The 21,287-nt window shown below is 41.4% G+C and overlaps 2 protein-coding genes across 2 annotated transcripts in view; both read right to left on the minus strand.

The window, feature by feature from the left end:
- The window catches only part of ZDHHC21 (zinc finger DHHC-type palmitoyltransferase 21), a 45,111-nt gene extending 32,646 nt beyond the window's left edge, over nt 1–12,465 (minus strand). The window contains exons 1-3 of the mRNA XM_032205705.1: nt 12,348–12,465; nt 9,297–9,413; nt 2,037–2,239 (exon numbers count right to left, since the gene is read on the minus strand). Of these exons, the coding sequence (XP_032061596.1) occupies nt 2,037–2,190 (154 nt within the window). The 5' untranslated portion in view covers nt 2,191–2,239; nt 9,297–9,413; nt 12,348–12,465. The remainder of the gene's footprint in view (nt 1–2,036; nt 2,240–9,296; nt 9,414–12,347) is intronic.
- A 6,062-nt stretch (nt 12,466–18,527) lies between these two features.
- On the minus strand, nt 18,528–20,833 carry CER1 (cerberus 1, DAN family BMP antagonist). The gene is made up of 2 exons (XM_032205640.1): nt 20,306–20,833; nt 18,528–18,821 (listed from the first exon to the last, which is right to left on the minus strand). The coding sequence occupies exons 1-2, from the start codon at nt 20,831–20,833 to the stop codon at nt 18,528–18,530; spliced, it is 822 nt and encodes a 273-aa protein (XP_032061531.1).
- Between the last annotated feature and the right edge of the window lie 454 nt (nt 20,834–21,287).

A 21,287-nucleotide genomic window follows, 5' to 3' on the forward strand; every position in this document is an offset into this window, starting at 1 on the left:
CTTCATCAAATTATACATCCGTTCAATGAATTCCCATCAATTGGGTTTACAAATATATCAGGTCTCAAAATTTAGGGACAGCTTTAAACCCTCAACTTTTTAACAAGTCAGCAGCATAACACTTCACAGATGCATTAAGATCATGAATTTGCTCTGTGCTGTTCATCAGTGCTTCACAGAACCAGTGTGAAACCCAAACGGAAATTGTATCCTGTCAGACATACTTGACCAGTGGGTTTTATAAACACAAGAGGTACAATTTTGCACCATCTGTGTACAGCTCCAGGTAGCCCACTACTTGATTTTTCACTGGCTAGCCACAGATACCCAGGAAAAGAAATTAAAGAGTTGGCAAGTATAAAGGAATTCTTTGTCTTGCTTTCCAGCTACTAGGAAACAGCACATTTCCTCAGCTTCCTTCATAAACCCCAACAGATTTGCCGTTATTATGGTGGACCTATCTTCTAATCCATCTTCCATGAGTGCTGGACATACAAGAATAGCAAGACTTGGGGGTCAAAAGTTTTATTTCAAGCATTGATGCAAGAAACAGCATGCACTTACAAGTCTCTGCCCATTTAAAAAAAAAAAAAAAAACAACAACAAAAAAACTTTCCACAATTGTAAAGACAGCTCAGCCTCATCCTGGCGAAGATTCAAAGCTTACTGAACTTTCCATCCTCATTTTCCTATGTTTTGATTGTAAGAAGCACTTAATGACATATTAAAAAAAAAAAACATTTTTTTTTTTACATGCAGTAGCACTACTACCCTTTCTATTAAAGAAACAGTTACATTCAAAGGTTAGAATTATTAGTTCAAAATTATACCGAGCTTTGCTGTAGCTTTCCAATCTACCAAAATCTTCATCTTGCTTTTACAAGATTATTACAAAAAAAAAAGCCATTTTAAAAGAAAAGTTAAATTCTGAGATATATACAGCACATTTTTGCACTTGTTTTAGTACGTGATTTTGTTCCACCCAACAAAATAAAATATCCCCACCTATGAAACATTACAAATAAAGCAATGACACAGTTACATAGTTACTAAGACATTTACCATGATAGAACTGGTCACACACCAAAAAAGTAAAAACACACAACACAAAACCAACAAAAACAAATCACCATCTGAACAGATCTTACTACTATTCAACATGTTAACATTTAGGAAGCTATATGTGAATTATATTGTAGGGACCATCCAAGTCTTGAAACACGTATCTTAATTTTCTCAGCTTTGGTCTCCAGTAGAAAAGTGCTAGTTATTCAGAGGTGTGTAAGGTAACTGCTTTACACTACATCAAAAATGTAGGTATTCCAGCACTGAATTAGAAATTATTCAGTCTTCTCATTCAGTAACAGATATATTTTTGGTGCTGTATGATCTACAATATTGAGTACTCCCTAAAATTGAAAAGGGAAAGAAAAAGTAGTGGTTAACACTGCTTTGATAGCAGCAGCAGGATGACACTTTGAACTTACTCACTTATGTCAAGAATTTCCTCCACTGCCTTATAAAATACATGCCAGCTATTCTATACCTCAAAGCCTCCACGTGAGAGGACATTTCCAATGGTCCATTTTCACCAAAAAGCTGGCTCCTGTTATAAGGTTTTTCCTCAGCAGATCCTATTAGCATAATTCATATTAGCTTACCTACCAACGGGTATGTGACATGTCTAGCAAAACCCAGCTATTCAACCAACAGAACTCTCACTCTAACTTCTGACGAACACAAAGGGCTATGAGTCTTAACGTCTGTCAACTTTCCATAATTACACTAGTAGCTAATCCAGTAAAAACGTTCTAGCTACTGGACTTCAAAGGCGCGTTAATGCTTCTCCCCACTTCCCACACAAATGAGCTTTACTGTAATACCTTTGAAAGGAGCGTCTCAACTGCTGATAACACAGAAGTATAGAATGTGTCCCTGTGCTCTTATCCTTCATATTCTACCCTGTTAACTGTTATCCAAAGATACTATTTTTACTAGTAGAAAAAAGGACTAAGTTACTTTAAAAAAAGACTTACACAGAATTGCCACAGCTGAAATATGTCCCTCTTCATAGCGAGGAAAAAGGATGACTTTTGGAATGAAGATTGTATTGTACAGCCAAACAAAGATGATCAGGCCCATGCAGCACCAACCCTGAGGGTCAACCACAAAGTGAATTCGAAGTCCCATTGAACACAAACACGTAACAATCTGTCACACTCAAGAAGAAAAGGTGATCCTAGAGAGATAATAACAAACAAACAAAGTACATGAAACCAGAATTGTTCAACCTACAGGGGTCTACATATATTAAAATGGAAAAAAAAAAAAGTCAATTTATGATTTAAGGAATTAAATCAAAATTTATTTTTTTTTCACATATACTGTTCATATAGTATATGAGCAGTATATAGAGGGAAGAGAACTATCTTATGATTTCATTAACTAGTTATATTTCACTAAAAAGCAACATTTATCATCGAGATGCAAGTAAAAAAAGCAATGGAAAAAAAAAGCAAGTAACAGAAAAAGCAAGCAACTAAGGTCAGACAGCTGGCAGTGGCAAATGAGATTAACATTTAAAGAAGTCTCCCATCAAAATAAAAAGGCTGCAGGAAACACATGGAATAATTTATCTTATACAAGGATTTGTCCCACCTACCTGTTATATTCTCCCAGATACATATTAAGACAATTTTTCTAAAAGCTTGTATGCTAAAATTTTCACAGGCTCACCTATAATTTTGTTGTTTTTCACTGCTAAGTATTCTCTTTTGTGCCATTTAGAGCAATCTAACATATAAAGGAAGCACAATACCCTAACATCTTTCACGTAGGTTTTTAAGAGGTGTAACAAAATGTTATGTTTTCTCACTATTAATCACACTTAAGATACTGAAGTTTCCATTCTGACAGTTTAACATGCTGTGTTTTTCATTCGGTTGGTTAGTTGTTTCTTTATTAATTTTAGACTGAAGAAAACCCATGAATATGAACTTCAGAGCATGATGGTTTGGTGGTTTTTTTTGCTCTTTCCCAGCACTGCATGTTGCAAGCACCACTCATCAGAACCTTCAAGGGAAGAATTACTTACATTTTTTGTTAGGCTGCCTTCATGTTAAGTATCTTAATGTCACAACACACACATAAAACACTGGCTACACTCTATCCAAGACACTCTCCTTTGAACAGCAGTTTCCCTTACCTCTGGGCTTCAGGGAACTTGCTCATTTTAGATGGATTTCCTCTCATTCCTTTATTTTTGCTACAGTGGAATTTCACCTCCTTTATCAGTCAGATGTTACCTGTTTCCAGGGAGTTTTTGTTTCATTCTCGTTGTCATTCACAACTTCTCTGCTTATTACTACCTATCCACAAGTTTCATTAATAACTTGTTTCTTTTTCTAGGTAACTAACTACACACAGACCTGAATAAACTGATGTTTTCACACATTTATTCACTGTTTATGCACCTGTTCATTGCTGTCTTCTAGTGCAACAGTGTTCTTTTTCAAGTATAGCAGTGCATTTGCCACTTTTACCCTAAAATTTGCTAACATTTGTTATAAACCTGTATTGTATGCTGAATACATCGTTCTGTACCCTTAAAACCATTTTTAAGTTTATGAAAAAAAGGAAGACTTTTAGTCCTATATTTGATTTTTTTAATTTTACTGTATGTAACATGCATGCATAAAAGTCTGTTATATACACAGTATTAGTAGTAGCACATATCTAAACATATAAATAGTCTCTAAACATATAAATAACATAGAATTTTTTATACTCCTGAATCGGATAGTTCTTAATATGACTCTATTGTGAGTTACCTTTGTAAATCAGCAGGTTTAGAACTAAATAACATTTTACATCACTCTGAATGTGTGCTGGAGGATCTGTCTCATCAAGCTGTGAAGTTGTGGGAAGAGGTGAGTAGACTATACAACAACAGCAGAACTGAAAAGGAGATGGACCAGATCCCTTTCAAGACAGTGTAGCTACAACAAGCCTTAACCCCCAGCTGTATGTGCACTGAGAAGGGGCACAGGCAGCACACCTCTGCTTGTCAGGCTAGGAATGGAGATATCCAAGATGGAGAAGGCTGGGAGCTTATGAGCTCCAGCACCAGATGGATGGTTCCCCAGGGACCCGGCAGCAAGCAAAAGCAGCGAGTTCTGTCCAAATGAACCTGTGGGTTGGCTCAGCCCAAGTACCATGGCAGAGCAAGCAGGATGGGTCAAAGAAGATCGAGTGGTGAGAAACTCCCTGCTGCTGGGGCTGACGTGCCTCTACTGACCCAACCTGTCACCTGACAAGATCTGCTGCTTGCTAAGGGCTTGGGTCCACAATACCACAAAGAAGCTGTTACTGAGGCCAGCAGCCTGCCCCGCAAACTATTACACCCAGCTGCTCTTCTTCTACATGAGCACCACAGGTACAGCCAGGTGAGAGAGACCAGGAGCAAGCAGACATGACAACATTGCTCAGGTGACGACATCCAAGGCCTGGTGGCTAGGTGGTATCTCCTTCATCCTGCAGGTGATGGAGAAGGGATAAAGGAACAGATGAGTCCCAAAGACCAAAAAGTTGTTCTGCATGCAGTTCTAGCACTGCAATCTCACTCAGATCATGGAGACAAGCTTACACAACTGGAGTGCTGCCACGGATGGATACAAGTTCTTTATGAAAGACACACTGGCATTGAAGTGCATCTACACCAATGCACGCAGCATGGGTAACAAACAGGAGGAGCTGGAAGCCATCGTGCAGCAGGCAGGCTACAACTTGGTTGCCATCACGGAGACGTGGTGGGACCAGTCTCATGACTGGAGTGCTGCAATGACTGGCTATAAGCTCTATAGAAGGGACAGGCAGCACAGAAGGGGTGGTGGTGTGGCTCTCTATATTAGAGAGTCTTTTGATGTTGTAGAACTCGAGGCTGGGAATGACAAGGTCGAGTCCCTTTGGGTTAGGATCGGCAGGGACAACAAGGCCAGTGTCCTGGTCGGGGTCTGCTATAGACTGCCGAACCAGGATGAGGAGATGGATGAGGAGTTCTACAGGCAGCTGACAGAAGTTGCAAAATCATCAGCTCTTGTACTTGTGGAGGACTTCAACTTCCCTGACATATCCTGGAAGCACAACACAGCCCAGAGAAAGCAGTCTAGGAGGTTTCTGGAGAGCGTGGAAGATAGCTTCCTGACGCAGCTGGTTAGTGAACCTACTGGGGTGGCGCCCCGCTAGACCTTCTCTTCACAAACAGAGAAGGACTGGTGGAGGATGTGATTGTCGGGAGCTGTCTTGGGCAGAGTGACCACGAAATGGTGGAGTTCACTATTCTTGGCGAGGCCAGGAAGGGGACCAGTAAAACCGCTGTATTGGACTTTCGGAGGGCTGACTTTGAGCTGCTCAGGACACTGGTTGGTGGAGTCCCTTGGGAGGCGGTTCTGAATGGCAGAGGGGTCCAGGAAGGCTGGGCGCTCTTCAAGAGGGAAATCTTAATGGGGCAGGAACGGTCTGTCCCCACATGCCCAAAGACGAGCTGGCGGGGAAGAAGACCAGCCTGGCTCAACAGAGAATTGTGGCTTGATCTTAGGAGGAAAAAGAGGGTTTATAAGCTTTGGAAAAGTGGGCAGGCCACTAGGGAGGACTTTAAGGATGTAGCGAGGCTGTGCAGGGACAAAATTAGCAAGGCCAAAGCTCATCTGGAGCTCAATCTGGCTACGGCCGTTAAAGATAACAAAAAACGTTTCTATAAATACATCAACACAAAAAGGAGGACTAAGGAGAATCTCCATCCTTTACTGGATGCGGGGGGAAACTTAGTTACAAGAGATGAGGAAAAGGCGGAGGTGCTCAATGCCTTCTTTGCCTCAGTCTTTAGCGGCAATACCGGTTGTTCTCTGGATACTCAGTACCCTGAGCTGGTGGAAGGGGATGGGGAGCAGGATGTGGCCCTCATTATCCACGAAGAACTGGTTGGTGACCTGCTACGGCACTTGGATGTGCACAAGTCGATGGGGCCGGATGGGATCCACCCAAGGGTACTGAGGGAACTGGCAGAGGAGCTGGCCAAGCCACTATGCATCATTTATCAGCAGTCCTGGCTATTGGGGGAGGTCCCAGTTGACTGGCAGCTAGCAAACGTGATGCCCGTCTACAAGAAGGGCCGGAGGGCAGACCCGGGAAACTACAGGCCTGTCAGTTTGACCTCAGTGCCAGGGAAGCTCATGGAGCAGATCCTCCTGAGAGTCATCACGCAGCACTTGCAGGGGAAGCAGGCGATCAGGCCCAATCAGCATGGGTTTATGAAAGGCAGATCCTGCTTGACGAACCTGATCTCCTTCTATGACAAAGTGACACCCTGGGTGGACAAGGGAAAGGCTGTGGATGTGGTCTACCTTGACTTCAGCAAGGCTTTTGACACCATCTCCCACAGCATTCTCCTCAAGAAACTGGCTGCTCTTGGCTTGGACTGGCGCACGCTTCGTTGGGTTAGAAACTGGCTGGATAGCCGGGCCCAAAGAGTCGTGGTGAATGGAGCCAAGTCCAGTTGGAGGCCAGTCACTAGTGGCGTCCCCCAGGGCTCGGTGCTGGGGCCGGTCCTCTTTAATATCTTCATCGATGATCTGGACGAGGGCATCGAGTGCACCCTCAGTAAGTTCGCAGATGACACCAAGTTAGGTGCGTGTGTCGATCTGCTTGAGGGTAGGAAGGCTCTGCAGGAGGATCTGGATAGGCTGCACCGATGGGCTGAGGTCAACTGCATGAAGTTCAACAAGGCCAAGTGCCGGGTCCTGTACCTGGGGCGCAATAACCCCAAGCAGAGCTACAGGCTGGGAGAGGAATGGTTGGAGAGCTGCCAGGCAGAGAAGGACCTGGGAGTGATGGTGGATAGTCGGCTGAATATGAGCCAGCAGTGTGCTCAGGTGGCCAAGAAGGCCAACGGCATCCTGGCTTGTATCAGGAACAGTGTGGCCAGCAGGGCTAGGGAGGTGATCGTCCCCCTGTACTCAGCTCTGCTGAGGCCGCACCTCGAGTACTGTGTTCAGTTTTGGGCCCCTCACTACAAGAAGGACATCGAGGTGCTTGAGCGGGTGCAGAGAAGGGCGACGAAGCTGGTGAGGGGCCTGGAGAACAAGTCCTATGAGGAGTGGCTGAGGGAGCTGGGCTTGTTCAGCCTGGAGAAGAGGAGGCTCAGGGGCGACCTTATCGCTCTCTATGGGTACCTCAAGGGAGGCTGTAGCGAGGTGGGGGTTGGCCTGTTCTCCCACGTGCCTGGTGACAGGACGAGGGGGAATGGGCTTAAGTTGAGTCAGGGGAGTTTTAGGTTAGATGTTAGGAAGAACTTCTTCACTGAAAGGGTTGTGAGGCATTGGAACAGGCTGCCCAGGGAAGTGGTGGAGTCACCATCCCTGGAGGTCTTTAAAAGACATTTAGATGTAGAGCTTAGGGATATGGTTTAGTGGGGACTGTTAGTGTTAGGTCAGAGGTTGGACTCGATGATCTTGAGGTCTCTTCCAACCTAGAAATTCTGTGATTCTGTGATATGATGAGGCTGGAGAATTGTCCTTTATGTGAGATAGCAGCACGAATCTGTGGAGCTCTTACCTAGAGCAAACACTGAGCCAGCAGAGAGCTTACAGGTTAGGGTTAGTGGGAAGACCAAGATGGGTGACATTCAGGAAGGTGTCTATGAAAGACTGCCTGATAAAGAAGAAGAAACAGATGAAGCTTTCTCCAGAAAGCTGAGAGAAGCTCTCACATTGACAAATCCCTGTCCACATGGGCAGCTTGAACCATCCTGGTATATACTGGAAGGGTGAAGCAGCAGTTTTACATGTATGAGTTTCAGGAGTGTCCTGGCAACAACTTCCTGGCACGGTCAACTGAGGACCCAACTTTGGGAGAAGCTTTGTTGGACCTCATATTCACAAAGAAGTAGTTGGGAATGTGAAGGTCAGGCATGGCTTTGGGTATGATATCCAAGAGATGGTGGCATTGATGACTTTAAAGGAGGGAATATGGCAAACGGCAAGATCACAATCCCAGACTTCAAAACAGACTTTGGACTGCATAGGGACCTTATACCCCTTGGGAGACCATCCTGTAGAGAAGAGGAGTCCAGGTTCAAGAATCACCTCCAGGTTCTAGAATGGTCCAGTCCCATGTGCAGGAGCCCAGTCATAAGTGGCAGGAAGCTTCCACAGATGAACAAGGAGTACCTGACAAAACTCAGATATAAAAATGAAGCACATATGAAGGGGTAGTAAGAACAGGTGTCCCATGAAGAATACAGAAACAACATTTGAGTATACAGGGCTGGGATTAGGAAAGCGAACTGGAATTGAATTTGGTGCTGAATCTGGTAATGAACGTGAAGGTCAACAGGAAGGATTTCTACAAGTACATCAGCAGCATAAGGAAGGCCAGGGTAAATGTGGGCTTGCTGCTGAATGGGGCAGGGTGCCTGCTGAGAGGCCACAGAAAAAGTCCAACTGCCTTCTTCACTTCAGTCTTTATGAGTAAGACCTGCTTTCCAGAATCCCAGGCCTCTAAGAGCAGCAGGAAAGTACAGATCCAAAGAGACTTACCCTTAGGGAGGGAGGATCAGATTAAGAAACCTTTAAACAAACTGCATGGGACCTGATAGGATGCAACTACACGTGCTGAGGGAGGTAGTCCTGTGTCATTGTGAGACCATGCCCAATCGCTTGTGAAAGTCTGAGCTGATGGGAGAGGTTCCCGAGGACTCAAAAATGCAAGTGACGTTCCTATTTTTAAACACAAGGAGAAAGATTCAGGAAACCACAAGCTTTTTAGCCTCACCCTGATCCCTTGGAAGGTGGAGCTAATAGTCCTGGAAACTGTTTCTAAACACAGGATGGACAAGAAGGTGATTGGTGGTAGTCAGAATGGATTTACAAAGGGGAAATCATGTAGACAGAAAAACAGAGGCCAATAAAACCGCAGGCAGCTTGAAACGTTGCTGACTGCAAAGGAATCCATTCAGTTTCCATCTTACCAGAACAGTAGATATTCCAGAACTTCATGGCTTATCCTCAGAAGAGGAAATAACATCTCAGGGAACAAAATAGACAGATAAAACAACAGAAATATTTGCTTCTGAGTGGCCTACTAAGTATAACATGAGAGATGCTCTAGAGAAAACAATAGAAATGCCTATAATGGAAAATGGTCCCAAATTCTTACTGCTCAATGACTTAATTGTCGCATGCATGACATTATTTAATTTTGTATTAAATAAATAAAAACAAGCAATGACAAAACCATACCTTCGATGTCAGCAAGTTTCACGAATTTGGAACTATGCAAAAGAAGGACCCATTCTCAGTAAAAGAAGAGACAGTTTTCATCATCTATCTCTGGATTCCTTCTCTTCTCTATCTTTTCTGAAATAAACACAGAAAAGAGAGCGATACTCAGATGACCCTCATCACTGTTTTGAAAGGTGGAATATAATGGATTACCTTCTACACTGTTCTTCATACCTCTCATCATTGAACAGAGCTTCCTTTCAAGCTACTTACACAGATATGCAGATCCTTTGCCTCTCTTGTCTGAATTGATACACTGATTCTAAATAGCTTTCTTCTAATTTCAGTTCTAGGCTATTTCCCAATTTTAGCACAGATTTTAAGATGGTAGAATTCAGATACATTTCTACGGAAAACTGCACTACTGTCAATATATCTCAGTTACATTAAATTGTCATACACTTGCTTCCTGCTTGCCTATTATAATGACAAATTAAGTTTCCTATTTTTCTTTATACTTCTTTCAGCAATCCTGCATAAATGATGTTAATATAAAGACTTCCTCTAGCAAAGTGAGCTTTTTCCTTTCTTCCCCTTTGTTGATGTACCATATATACATTAACCTGTATGCGGAAAAGTATTAAACACATGTGTATTCCAGTGACTAGGTAGAAAAGGTAAGATTTTAATTCAGTTCAGAGACAAGGTAAATTTGTAGCCTTCACTCCTAAAACATACTTTAAAAAAAATATATTCATTCTTTCACTTAAAAATTATATCCAAATGAAGGAAGACTGATCACAAACAATTGTGCCAGTTCTTTAGAATGCACCATTTCTGAGAAGAATAATTAGAGTACGTAGAGGAAAAAAAGTTTTATGAGCTGGTTTGAAAAAAATCATTCGAAAAGAAACAATTGATTTACATCTAGAAATCCAGTATTCATGCCTAAAACTTTTCCAACAAAATAATTTAGGATAAAACACAGCACTTACACTGGAGGCTTTGTGTTCTTCTTTTTTTACCAGAATTTATAACAATCTTTTCTAAATAAATGTCTCAGACACAAAACATTTGAAAGAAAACAGTATCTGTGGCTGTAAAAAGGTTCAGATTTATCAAAATTTATCAAAAGATGACTAAGTCCTTCCTACACAGTCAAGAATTGTTTTGCTTTTCCAAACACTTTTACTAAATGATGCCTTTAGAGCATTTTTTCCTAACCCTCTTCCTTCTTCCCAGTTCAGTTAACAGTACCATAAATTCAGTATTTGCTCACAGTACGACTTGTACTGTGATGTCCGCTCAGTAATAGACTACAAAATGAATCAGAAAGGCAGAAAGTCACTCCCCCAAAAAAGAGAAAGCTTTGCACAAATCAGAAACATTAAGTAGAGATTACTCTAACAGGCTCACCTGAATGCAAACTCCCCCCTCCAAAAAAAAAGTATAAAGTTTTGCACCAAGACTGTCCCAACACCTATTTAGAAAAGTTTCATAAATAAACTTGAAACAAGTACTGCTCAATTTCTCATCTCAAGAAGCATGACACCCAGCTCTGGTGATAACCTGCTTCTTGCAGGTTTTATGGCTGTTGCATTGATGCACCAAGATCCTGTACATTCTGCCTCATTTCAGCTGAACAAGTAGCACTGGACTTCTATTTCAGTATAAAAAGTAAGACTTGTGAAAAATCACTTCCAGAACTTTTCCACAAATGCTTAAACAAACGTTCACACAGGTCAGTATCTCATAGTATTTTTCACTGCAGAATGAGATTTAATAGACCCCATACAAACCAACCTTTATAAAATACCCTTTCAGAGTAAGAAAAACACTGCTTTCTAAAGAGTGTATTTTAAGCCATTTACATAGAAAAAGGAACAGAGAGTAGAAACTTCCTACAGTATCTGTGATAGCTAAAGCAAGGATGTGCCAATCAACAGGCTCCCCCCCAGCTTGTGGATCCACCTGTGGTTTTACATCTGCAACTTTTCCAAACATCTTCTGTAGTTTACAAGAATTACTGTCTAAAATAACTATTACAAAACTGAAAATACAATTCACCAGAAAAAAAAAAACATGGACATGAACCAAATGACTAAATTACTTTTCAACTATATATTTAAGAAGTCAGTTTTGTGAAGAGTTGCATCAGACAAGATTTGTTTTTGCAGCTCTTCAGCTTAACAAAACTAGTATCTGAATAACCAGCTAACAAAAGCAGCAGCATATTCTTGCCGTGACAAAACCCCACATACCTATTGTTGCGCATTCATGCAATAAATGACTGTTAAGAGAGGCCTTTGCACCATACAGTTACTTGGTGGCTGTTGATAGGTTGGTTAAGGTAGGCATGACATTCCCAGCTAGTTCTTTACTACTGATAAAACCTTGCAAGGTGTTTCTGTAAACATATACTGCATTCATTAAGCGATTGCCAAGCACCACATGGGGTTGGGCTGTCGGTATATACGCACTACACCCTTACTTACCACAAACACGAGGACATTATCTTCACCTACTGCTGACCAAACAGCCTCATATGGACAGATTATATACAATTTCTTAGATAATACGTATTACTTAGCACATCACTGGTCAGGTCCTGTGTCTGAAGACCTACAATCTCACTCTACAAATCACTGCTGATGGAAACTGAAAGCGTGAAACCAGACGGGGTCGGAGGGCACTGCGCCTTCGCCTGCCGGCTAACAAAACCCAAGCACCTCTTCCATTACCACCTCAAGGGCAAGAGGCACCCTCATCGCTTCGCAAAAATAAATAAATGAATAAAATAAATAAATAATTTAAATAAATAAATAAAAACCACTTTAACCCCGGCACAAGCGCCGTCCGGGGCCGGTAGCACGGGGCGCACCCCACGTAAAGCCGCCGACAGCCCAGCCTCGCCAGCCTCGGTCGCCCCTCATTCCCCCCCCCCCCCCCCCCCAACGGCTCCGCGGGCCACCGGGACCCCCAAGCGGCCACCCTCCGGTCTGTAACGTTCCCTAACGGCCGTAACGGCCGCGGCGGACCCCCCTCCTCCCCCCCACCACCGGAACCAACCGTCGGGTGAGGCCGCGCGGGGAAGGGGGGGAGGGAGGGGGGGGGAGAGAGGGGCTCACGCGCCCCCCGCTCTCCCGCTCTCCATGGCAACCGCGGGGGTCCGCCGCCGCCAGCCGGGAGCGCCACCTTCCGCTTCCGCCGCCAGCGCCGCCGCGCATGCGCGCCTTGGGGGGGGGGGGGGGGGGGGGGGGGGGGTAGTGCTGTGAGAAGAGGTTGCTCTTAATAATGTGTTTTTTTTTGTTGTTTTGTTTTGTTTTGTTTCCTAAAACTTGATAACAGAGGTGAAATAAAGGCAGCCATAGGAACAGGCCACACTGAAAATTGGCTGATTCATTCGGCCAATGTTGAATAAGACGTTGATAACAATTTCTGGAAAGGTTGTTGTCTGTTCCATCACGGATTTCACTTGTATATAAAAGACCTCGTAAATTCCATTACAGATTTCGCTCAGGGATATATGTGGAAAAGACATAATAAATGGTTTATGGAAACATTCCAGTGTTTTGAAGGATGAATGTAGATGGGAGGAAAAACACGGAGAGGAAAGGAAAACAACTTGGGAAATAAAATGGAAGGATTAACAGAGGAAAAGTTGAACAGCTGGAAGTTTTCTGTAGAGTAAAAAATAATAGTAGCATCTCCTAATCAAGTACCAGTTACTGGCAGATCTGTCATGACACGCTGATAATGACCAGTCACTGGATCTGTAGTCTGGTCAGGCAACTTGTATTTTTTCTACATACGCATTTTCAGAGTAAACATGTACTGAAACAGTAGCCTGTTCAAGCTCAGCCATCAGCACAATTCCCATTTGTTAATACTTCTTTTGGGGTAGCACAATGCAGGTAGAAAAGCAGGCAATCATGTGCTTGACTTCCCAGTTTGACTTGCAAAGGCTCCAAATGCAGAAATTACCCAACACTGTTACCACAATAGCAAATCTAGATCCATTTTATTTCAGATGCTGTGATAGGTAATGATGAGTCTTTATAGCCAAGTCCATTCTGAAGAAAAAAAAAAAAATTAAACCTAGGGGAAATATTAACTGCATAATGCGGACTTTACATAAAGTCCAACATGGACATATTACACATAGATTATTAAAAGTCTGTGAAATAAGAAATATATTCTTTGGTGGAGAATATTGCACAATAGTGTAGAATTCCTCTTGGAGTTTCTGATGTCTGTGTTGTGTTGTTGTTGCTGTTTATAAATTACCACAGGAGCCACCAGCTGTCATCATAAAAATTTTATTGGCACTCTGTAAATATTAAATCAGCATGCTAAAATCAAGCCATGTGCAGGAACAGCTGATGCTCTGTTACGGAGAGCACATGCAAGAGAGAGGTATGCACTATGACTCCCTGGATTCTTACAGCTTACAAGTCCCTTGCTTCATAAGGCTGTGTTCCAGGATTCATTTTGTGTCCAATTGTACCCTATGATCGATGTGCAGTAGGGGCTATCTGTGTTCAGGTATCTCCTGGGTTGAATAAATCAGCCTTTTCAACAGTACATACCTTCCTGGATCCTCCTAAATTGTGCAGTTTGTTACTGCCACTTCTTTTCTTTGGCACCATTTTTGTTGCTCACTTCCTTGGAAACCTTGCTAGTATAAATTGGAGACTCTTGTAAACTTCAGAAGGAGCCAAATTCTTTATGTCGTGAAGGTCCACATTTCTGGTGCATGACAGAGGTCCTTATTAGTCACATGCCACATTGAAATGAAACCTGCCCTGATCCTGGCCCAGAAGCTTTTGTCAGTCACAATGTCACATACTGAGGATGAAGCATTAAAAGTTAAAAGAATATATCTTATAAATTTGCACAATGCATTTTTTTCTTTTCCTTTTGCCATTTTCAAAAACAAACAAACAAAAACCTTTTCAATTATTCCCACTCAGCATCCCTTGGAATATTTTAGTCATGCATTTCAGGGACTCCATTTTCTCTCCATTTCTGACCTAATCGCAAGGGAAATGAAAGGCCAGATTCATTTTCTGATCCCTCTGCCTCAGTTGTAGGCACGGTGAATCCCCCAGCCTAGAGAGGTTAAATGAAGTCTATACTAAACCAGGCAGTAGTCTAATTTAGGGGGTTAATTTTCACCCAGCCCTCCGAAGGCATGAGGAGCTCCCCTCAGGAGCTCCCCTGCTGTAACATTAGCTCTTCTAAGCCCTCTCTCCCTCCAGGGCTTACTGCTAGGAGTTCAGGCAGGGTGACAGGAGGGATGAATGTCTCCATAGCTATTAGACTGTGAGGTGCATTTGAACCAGCTTCAGCAGAGAGTAAATGGCTGCTAATAGCAAAATCCTAAACCGGCAAAAGAAGAACTCCCCAGAAAAGGCCATCGTGAAGGCTGGCATCTTTTTGTTTTTGTTTTGTCATGGTGTTTTTTGGGGGGGTTGCTTTGGTTGGTTGGTTTTTGGGGGAGGGGGTTGTTTGTTTTGGATTCCATTTAGCTTTTGATCTGTTCTTCACTGTTTAAATTGAAGTGCGTTTTGCTGGTGCCATGGATCATGAGGCACTGTAAACAGGATGACTTTGTTCTCAATATAGAGATTTAGTGTTTTTAGCAATACTCTTGCAGTGGGCCAAATGCAGCATCTTTTTATCTCCTTTCTCATTTGAGGAAAGGGAATACTGGCAGCTGACAGGGTGAGCTTTAAAGGGAGCAGAAATCAGTAGCTGCCTACCAGATGTTCAAGGCGTTAGGATTGGTTAGCAAGACAGAAAATGTGAAATACTTGTAATTCACTATCAGTACGTATTTTCTGTTTCCACTGGCAAAGTCCCAAAACACAGGCCTGCTGATGGGGGACCCCAGGTAGCCTCAACCCCACACCTTTTCCCGTGCACAGCACACATTCCCAGTTGCCCCATACAATGTGGTTATCCAGCTGCAGAGACTGGCAGGGGGCTCTTCCCGGAGCAAGGAATCTTGTTGTCTTGTGATTCCAGTGAGGAGCTCATAAATTTAGGAGAAAGTACGGCGTGAGATTTCACCACCTGTCAGTGAAACATGCTAAAGCTTGTTAGCTGACAGCCATGAGGTTTGCTGTGAACATTTCTTAAGTGTAGTGGACAAAGTACCAACCACAAAGTACTGAGTGCAACTTCAGAGATTTTTTTTTTCCTGGAAATTATGGTTCAGTAGAATTCATTAAGAGCTACCCTCTGGTGTTTGATGTAGTTACAGGCATTAAAGCCAACCTTGTAAAACACTTATTATAAAGAATAACATACAGCGAAGATATAATTTTCTTAAGCAATAAGAATAAACAGCATTTTTCCTCAATTATTTCCAATGTAAAGAACAGAAACTCCACATCCATTTCAAAATGTCCAGGAGGTCAAATAAAATGTCAGAAATGCACAGACTTCACTTCAGATTGAGGTGAGCTTTCTGACAGCTCTGTAGCTATAGCTTAGTCTTGTTCTGTATGTTAGGTTTGAACCGTAGAGGTCACATTACAGTACTCCACTGCAAGCATAGATACAGTGGGAAAGTTTTAATTACAGGAAGCGTGCAACCTCTTAGTGCACACAACTGAAGTGAAGTCATGCAGGTTTGCTGCTATAATAGCATTACCGCAGGAAGGATCCATATACAGATACGGGTCATTCCCCTCACCTTTCTGACCCACATCATTATACTAGTAGAGGCCATCACAGTTGTGCTGAGAGAACAAAATCTTGTTAGCTTGAGGCACAACTTACTCCTAATAATGAATTTTTAGAGGCTGAGAAGTCTTATCCAATTAACACATTCTTGATTTTGCAGAATGCTGTGCTAATTACATGCAACCAGTCATTGCTGGGTTAATTAAACATTCATCCAAAAAAACCTACAGCACTAATCTAATTAGCAATTACTACAGCTGTCATTACCTCTTTTCACCTCCTTTTAAGCTGTGCAAATTCACACTAAGAATTTACTCCTTCAGACTCTTTACATGAATAGCTTTCTTTGACTACAGTAATCTTCAGTACACAGAAGGAGCTTTAAAAATCAGGCTGAATTCTTTACAGTCTAAAATATAACTTCAGTTCTGCCATTCATATATGCAAAAGTCACATTTTAGCAGTCAATCATGTCAAAATTAAAAGACTAGATGACTTTTCTTTTTAATTACCTTCTTATTGGAAGCATAGGTCCTACCTTCAAAGTGGTTCTCTGTAAGTATCAAGTCTGAAACATACTTGCGTTAAAAAAAAGAAAAAGAGAAAATGCAGACAAAGATTCCTGTATATTCATGCAGCTTTAAATGTCAGTAATTAGAAGCCTCAGAAAATTTAGCTTTTTCAGGTTAAATAGTAAAGTTGTTCATAATCTCAGCCCATTTATGCTCCATGCAGCCCAGCATGTGATGGCAGATTTCTGAATCCTTTCACCAGCTGGCATCCTAAGAATATCGATCAGTATTATAAAGCTAGAATATATATTAAAATAAGTTAAAAATAAGTATTTATTGGGAGTAATACATTCAATACAAGGATGGTAAAAACTTAACAGATTGTTATTTGAAATAACATTATATATCATACTGTAACATACAAACAGCTATATACAGTTTACACATTAGTCTTTAGTGCAAAAGGACAGACAGAAGGCTTTGCTTAGTTTTAATGGGCAATTTTTATTATTTAGAATCAGGTTTATATACAGTGAAATATAACTATATACTAGTCTTCAGTTCTGTCACTGCATGTAACATGCAAACTGCTACTGCGGCCATTCAGACTCAGTACCAGAATATCATTCAGATGCAATTTTCAGTAAAATTAAAAATGAGCGGATCACTCTAAATCCACAATGAACTTGGACAAAATATTAAGATACTTCTGGTCACAGCACAATTCATACACAAAGGAATCATTTACCAAACCCTTGAATTCACCAGTTATACAAATACTGATTTCCAATACCCAAAGAAAGAGCTGTGGATAGTTTAATAAGAGGGGCCCAGGTCTGACAGTGTGGCAGTAGCACTAGAGCAGATTCCCAGAGGATTACAGGAGCTGGTTAGAAGTAGTATGGTCCAGTTTTTGGAATCTGGGATGCCAGACAAGTCCAGGGAGAAGCAACTGGAGAAAGCAGCAAAGACAGCAATTCAGCTAACAGCTACTCATGCTGTCTGTACTGGCTAGGACTGGAATCAGACCTTTTCTAACAGAAGGCCTTCTCTGGTGTTCCTATAAACCTATACAGGTATCAGCATGCTGATAAGATCCTTTTGCAGATTTTCGATCACACAAATGTGTTTTCTGCTTTAGTTTAGCTGTTGAGAATGCTACTTAAACTTTATCTGGCTGTCACCACCAACACTGAAATTCATCTAACAGGAAAATATGCATTGCCTTTCCACAGTGAACTTAAATAATAACAACAGTGGAAATACATTAATTTCTGGTGCTTTCTGTGGAAGTCTATATTTTTCTTTTTTTTTTTTTTTCCTCCTTCTACTGTATGAAAGTTTCAAGAAAAATACATGCAGAGGAACTGCAGGTGTGTAAAAAGAGAGTAAGGGGTTTCTATGGCAAACCACTTGCAAACCATTCGCAACTACTAAGCATGTAAGTTGTGAGGTGTGTTAGTTTTTGCTGGAAACTGAACTCCAGCTGGGAGCAATCAGAATGACCCTAACTCATCACAGCTCTCTTTTTGCCTTATATCCATTTATATTTTACACTCTCCAGTCACTATCTTGATATAAAAACGGACCTGTTTTTGCAATGAAGAGACTAAAGCCTCCTATGTGTTCTCAGTAGAACAATACTGGCAGTCTCTGCAAGCAAAGGCAATGTAGAACAGCCATTACATTAGGTTTTTGTAGAGATAAATCATCATGCTAGTTCTTCAGCTGTTGTTTGCTAGCATCCTAGGATGCTAGTAGTTATAGGAAGGTTGGAAAACTTTAGAAGGTTTCCCTTGTTAAAGTAAAAACTTTATGCACAAACCCAAAAATTCCATCTCCATTTCTTTAACAACTGCAAGGAAACATCTGTTAAATTTTAGGTAAAGTTATTGTTGAAGCAAAGAGGCAGTTTATGTAGAAATTTACATCTTTAATATTTTGGTGTAACTGTGTGATGAAAGCCTTTGAAGTTCTTTGATTATTTTTTTTTTCCCATTGGCAAATTCTTATGATCAGGGACTTGAGAGGTACCTTGAACAGGTTAGTTGTGCTCGTGTGCATTTTCATGCAAATCTGACTGTCGAGATTCAAGCACAGGATCTTTAATCTTCTGAATCTCACATTTACACTCTTCCACAATCATGACTTCTTTGACCACTGGGACAGAATTGGTGCAGTTGAGATCCAAGCGCTTCATGGAAAACTTGGTTGGCATGCACTGAGAACAGAAGGTATAAAGACGATCTTCTGGACCAGGAACATGAAAGGAACTACACTTTCCAAAGCACAGATTATTCTGTACTATCACCTTCTCACAGCTCTCATGAGCTATACCCTGAAACAGAAAACAGTTTGAAGATCACAGTATTAGCAGTGATACATTAATATAATTTAGTACTAAGTCTATATTTCTGGTACATGAGTGACCAGTGGGATTTACTTGAAAGCATGAAGGCAAAAATAACAAAACAAATCAAAAAGCATAACTCCAAACTACTATTCTATAAGAACCATTTTTTTTCTCTGAACATTTACTTTAAAAATGTTTATTTTTGATGGCAATCAAGCAGTAAAATACAAGACTGATTTCTGTTTTACAAAACAAAAATAACAAAGACCAAACTTTGGAACTCCTATGGGCACTTTTTAGATTGAACAACACAGGAAAAAAATTCTGCTCAACTCAGAGCCTTTGTGAACTGGTGGGAGAAATCCAATAGGTGGATTTACCTTTCAATTGGTCTCTGAGTTCTGCATTTCCAACATGGTTAAGCAGTCTTTCCCACTTGCAGGACTTAAAACATCATTTTGTACCAATATTATTTCAGATAAACCACAAGCTAAATTCAGCTGTAATCCTGATTCATTTTGATGTGGGAGATGAATATAATGTTATTTAGCAGTTAAAAAATAAATATATAAAATATTTAAAGTGTAATTCAAGTTCTGTAATTTTCTTGATTTGCAAGAGTAATAATTGCTTGTATCAGGAGGGACTATGTCACATTCCCAAACCAGGAAAAGCTAGACTGAAGTTAGCTCTTTGATATTGGCATAACTGCAGCCATCATGGAGAAAGCTTGCCATATTACGCTGACACAAAAAGTAAAACAGTACATGTGCCTAGGCCATATATGTCTGCCAAGGAAATAAATTTAGGGATGTAAAAAAAGAAAAAAAAAAAAAAGAAAAAAAAAAAAGTGATCCTTAACTTATAGTCACAGTGTTGATAGAATGCTCAGAATACATACGGCCTTATGAGGAAAACAGCACTGTTGTCTACACTGCTTACTTGCCTTGATATTACAGCATGACTGAATGGCTTCATCTGGGAATGGGACAATTTACCTGTTCTCCAACATTCTTAGTATGGAATTAGATATATGCATCAGTCTTTCAATTAATACAGTAGACAGGAAAATTTGCTTAGCTGTAGGAAATCAACCAGCTTCTCCTGTCAATTGTTGTTCTGGGACACATTTTTTATACATATGTACATATATAGAGAGATGTATAGCAACTCATGTATAGAAACATTATAGATGTATATGTGTTGTATAGACCACCTCCCTGCTTGCTCAGGCTAGGTCAGAACATCATTGCAAAAAGAGAATAAATAACTCTGAAAACAATGTGTGGCTTTCCAGTGCTGCGGTTTCACAGTCTGCCTCATCAAAATAAAGCTTCTAGTCTTTCTCAGAGCTTATGGAGTGTGTGGCCCTTTGTCTTAGCAAATGAACTAACCCATGCATGTTTACTTGCTGATTATAAGAGGCAGGAAAAAGGACACATTTATTGACCTTGGACACCTGTTCTTACCTGAGAAAAAGGCAGGGTTCTGCAGGTTTCTTGGTGCATTTCATTAGTCTTGATTGGCAGGACAACCTCTTCTGAAGCTGAATTTTTCCTTAACATGAAGTGGTCCCAGAATTTCTTGGCATCTTTTCTATAGGTATGTTCAACCTCCCTCTTGCTGGAATAGTGGGATGGAGAGACGTTTTCCATGGGAGAGACCTCTCTGGGTGCTGTCCAGGTTCTAACATCTTGGTCTGCATAGAGTTCTGCATTAGGAAGGATGAATCTGGACATTTTTTTCTCCCCTTGCTTCTGACTCTCTCCTGCTGTCTGTGGAATTGCTACAAAAAAACTTGGTTGTCCCTGGGTTTCCTCAACAGCTACTGGGTTTTCCCCCACCAGCTCACGAAAACTTTGACTCTCAAGCAGCTTTTTGTCCAGGTAGAAAAGCCGCTGAAATGGCCTTCTGCTTTTCCTTTGCTGTGAGTCTACCTGTGGCTCTGTGGCTCCAAGATGTGAGAGCACTAGCAGCTGAAGGAGAAGCAGTGACATGGTCCTGCTGAGTGTAGCCCTGTAGACCTGCTTCTATTGCACTGAACAGTGTGCTAGTTTTATACAGGAGCCTGGTGTCAGCTTAAGTTTGTGTGCCAAGAGGAGGGGGGAGCTCAGAGGAGACCGTAGTGTGCTTAATTGTATTCATTTGCTGTAGATTACAATTATGATAGTGGAGTTTGTGCTAATGAAATTCCACTTTCAATCTGTATGATGTGTATTGCAAGTTCCTATCTAAAAACTAGTAACCTAGGATGGTGTGGGAGACAGGGGGAGTCAACAGGAGGAAATGTTTGGATAAGCTGTCTAGCTGAGGCCTAGGAATTAAGGAAACATTTGAGGTGGTGTATTAGCATGTTCAATGTGGTCTTCATTGTTTATTTTGACTTTCCATTCCACAAAGCTAGAGACTGTCAAAACAGGGAATGTTATTTCATCACAACAGGAAAAGGCA

This window comes from Aythya fuligula, chromosome Z (assembly GCF_009819795.1).
Source record: "Aythya fuligula isolate bAytFul2 chromosome Z, bAytFul2.pri, whole genome shotgun sequence".
NCBI classification, from domain to species: Eukaryota; Metazoa; Chordata; class Aves; order Anseriformes; family Anatidae; genus Aythya; species Aythya fuligula.

Bases quoted from the DNA above. Each gene is read 5' to 3' on its own strand.
- CER1 (XM_032205640.1), bottom strand. From the start codon at position 20,833: ATGTCACTGCTTCTCCTTCAGCTGCTAGTGCTCTCACATCTTGGAGCC. The intron at 18,822-20,305 runs GTAAGAACAGGT...TTTCTGTTTCAG, and splicing joins GAACCCTGCCTTTTTCTCAG to GGTATAGCTCATGAGAGCTG.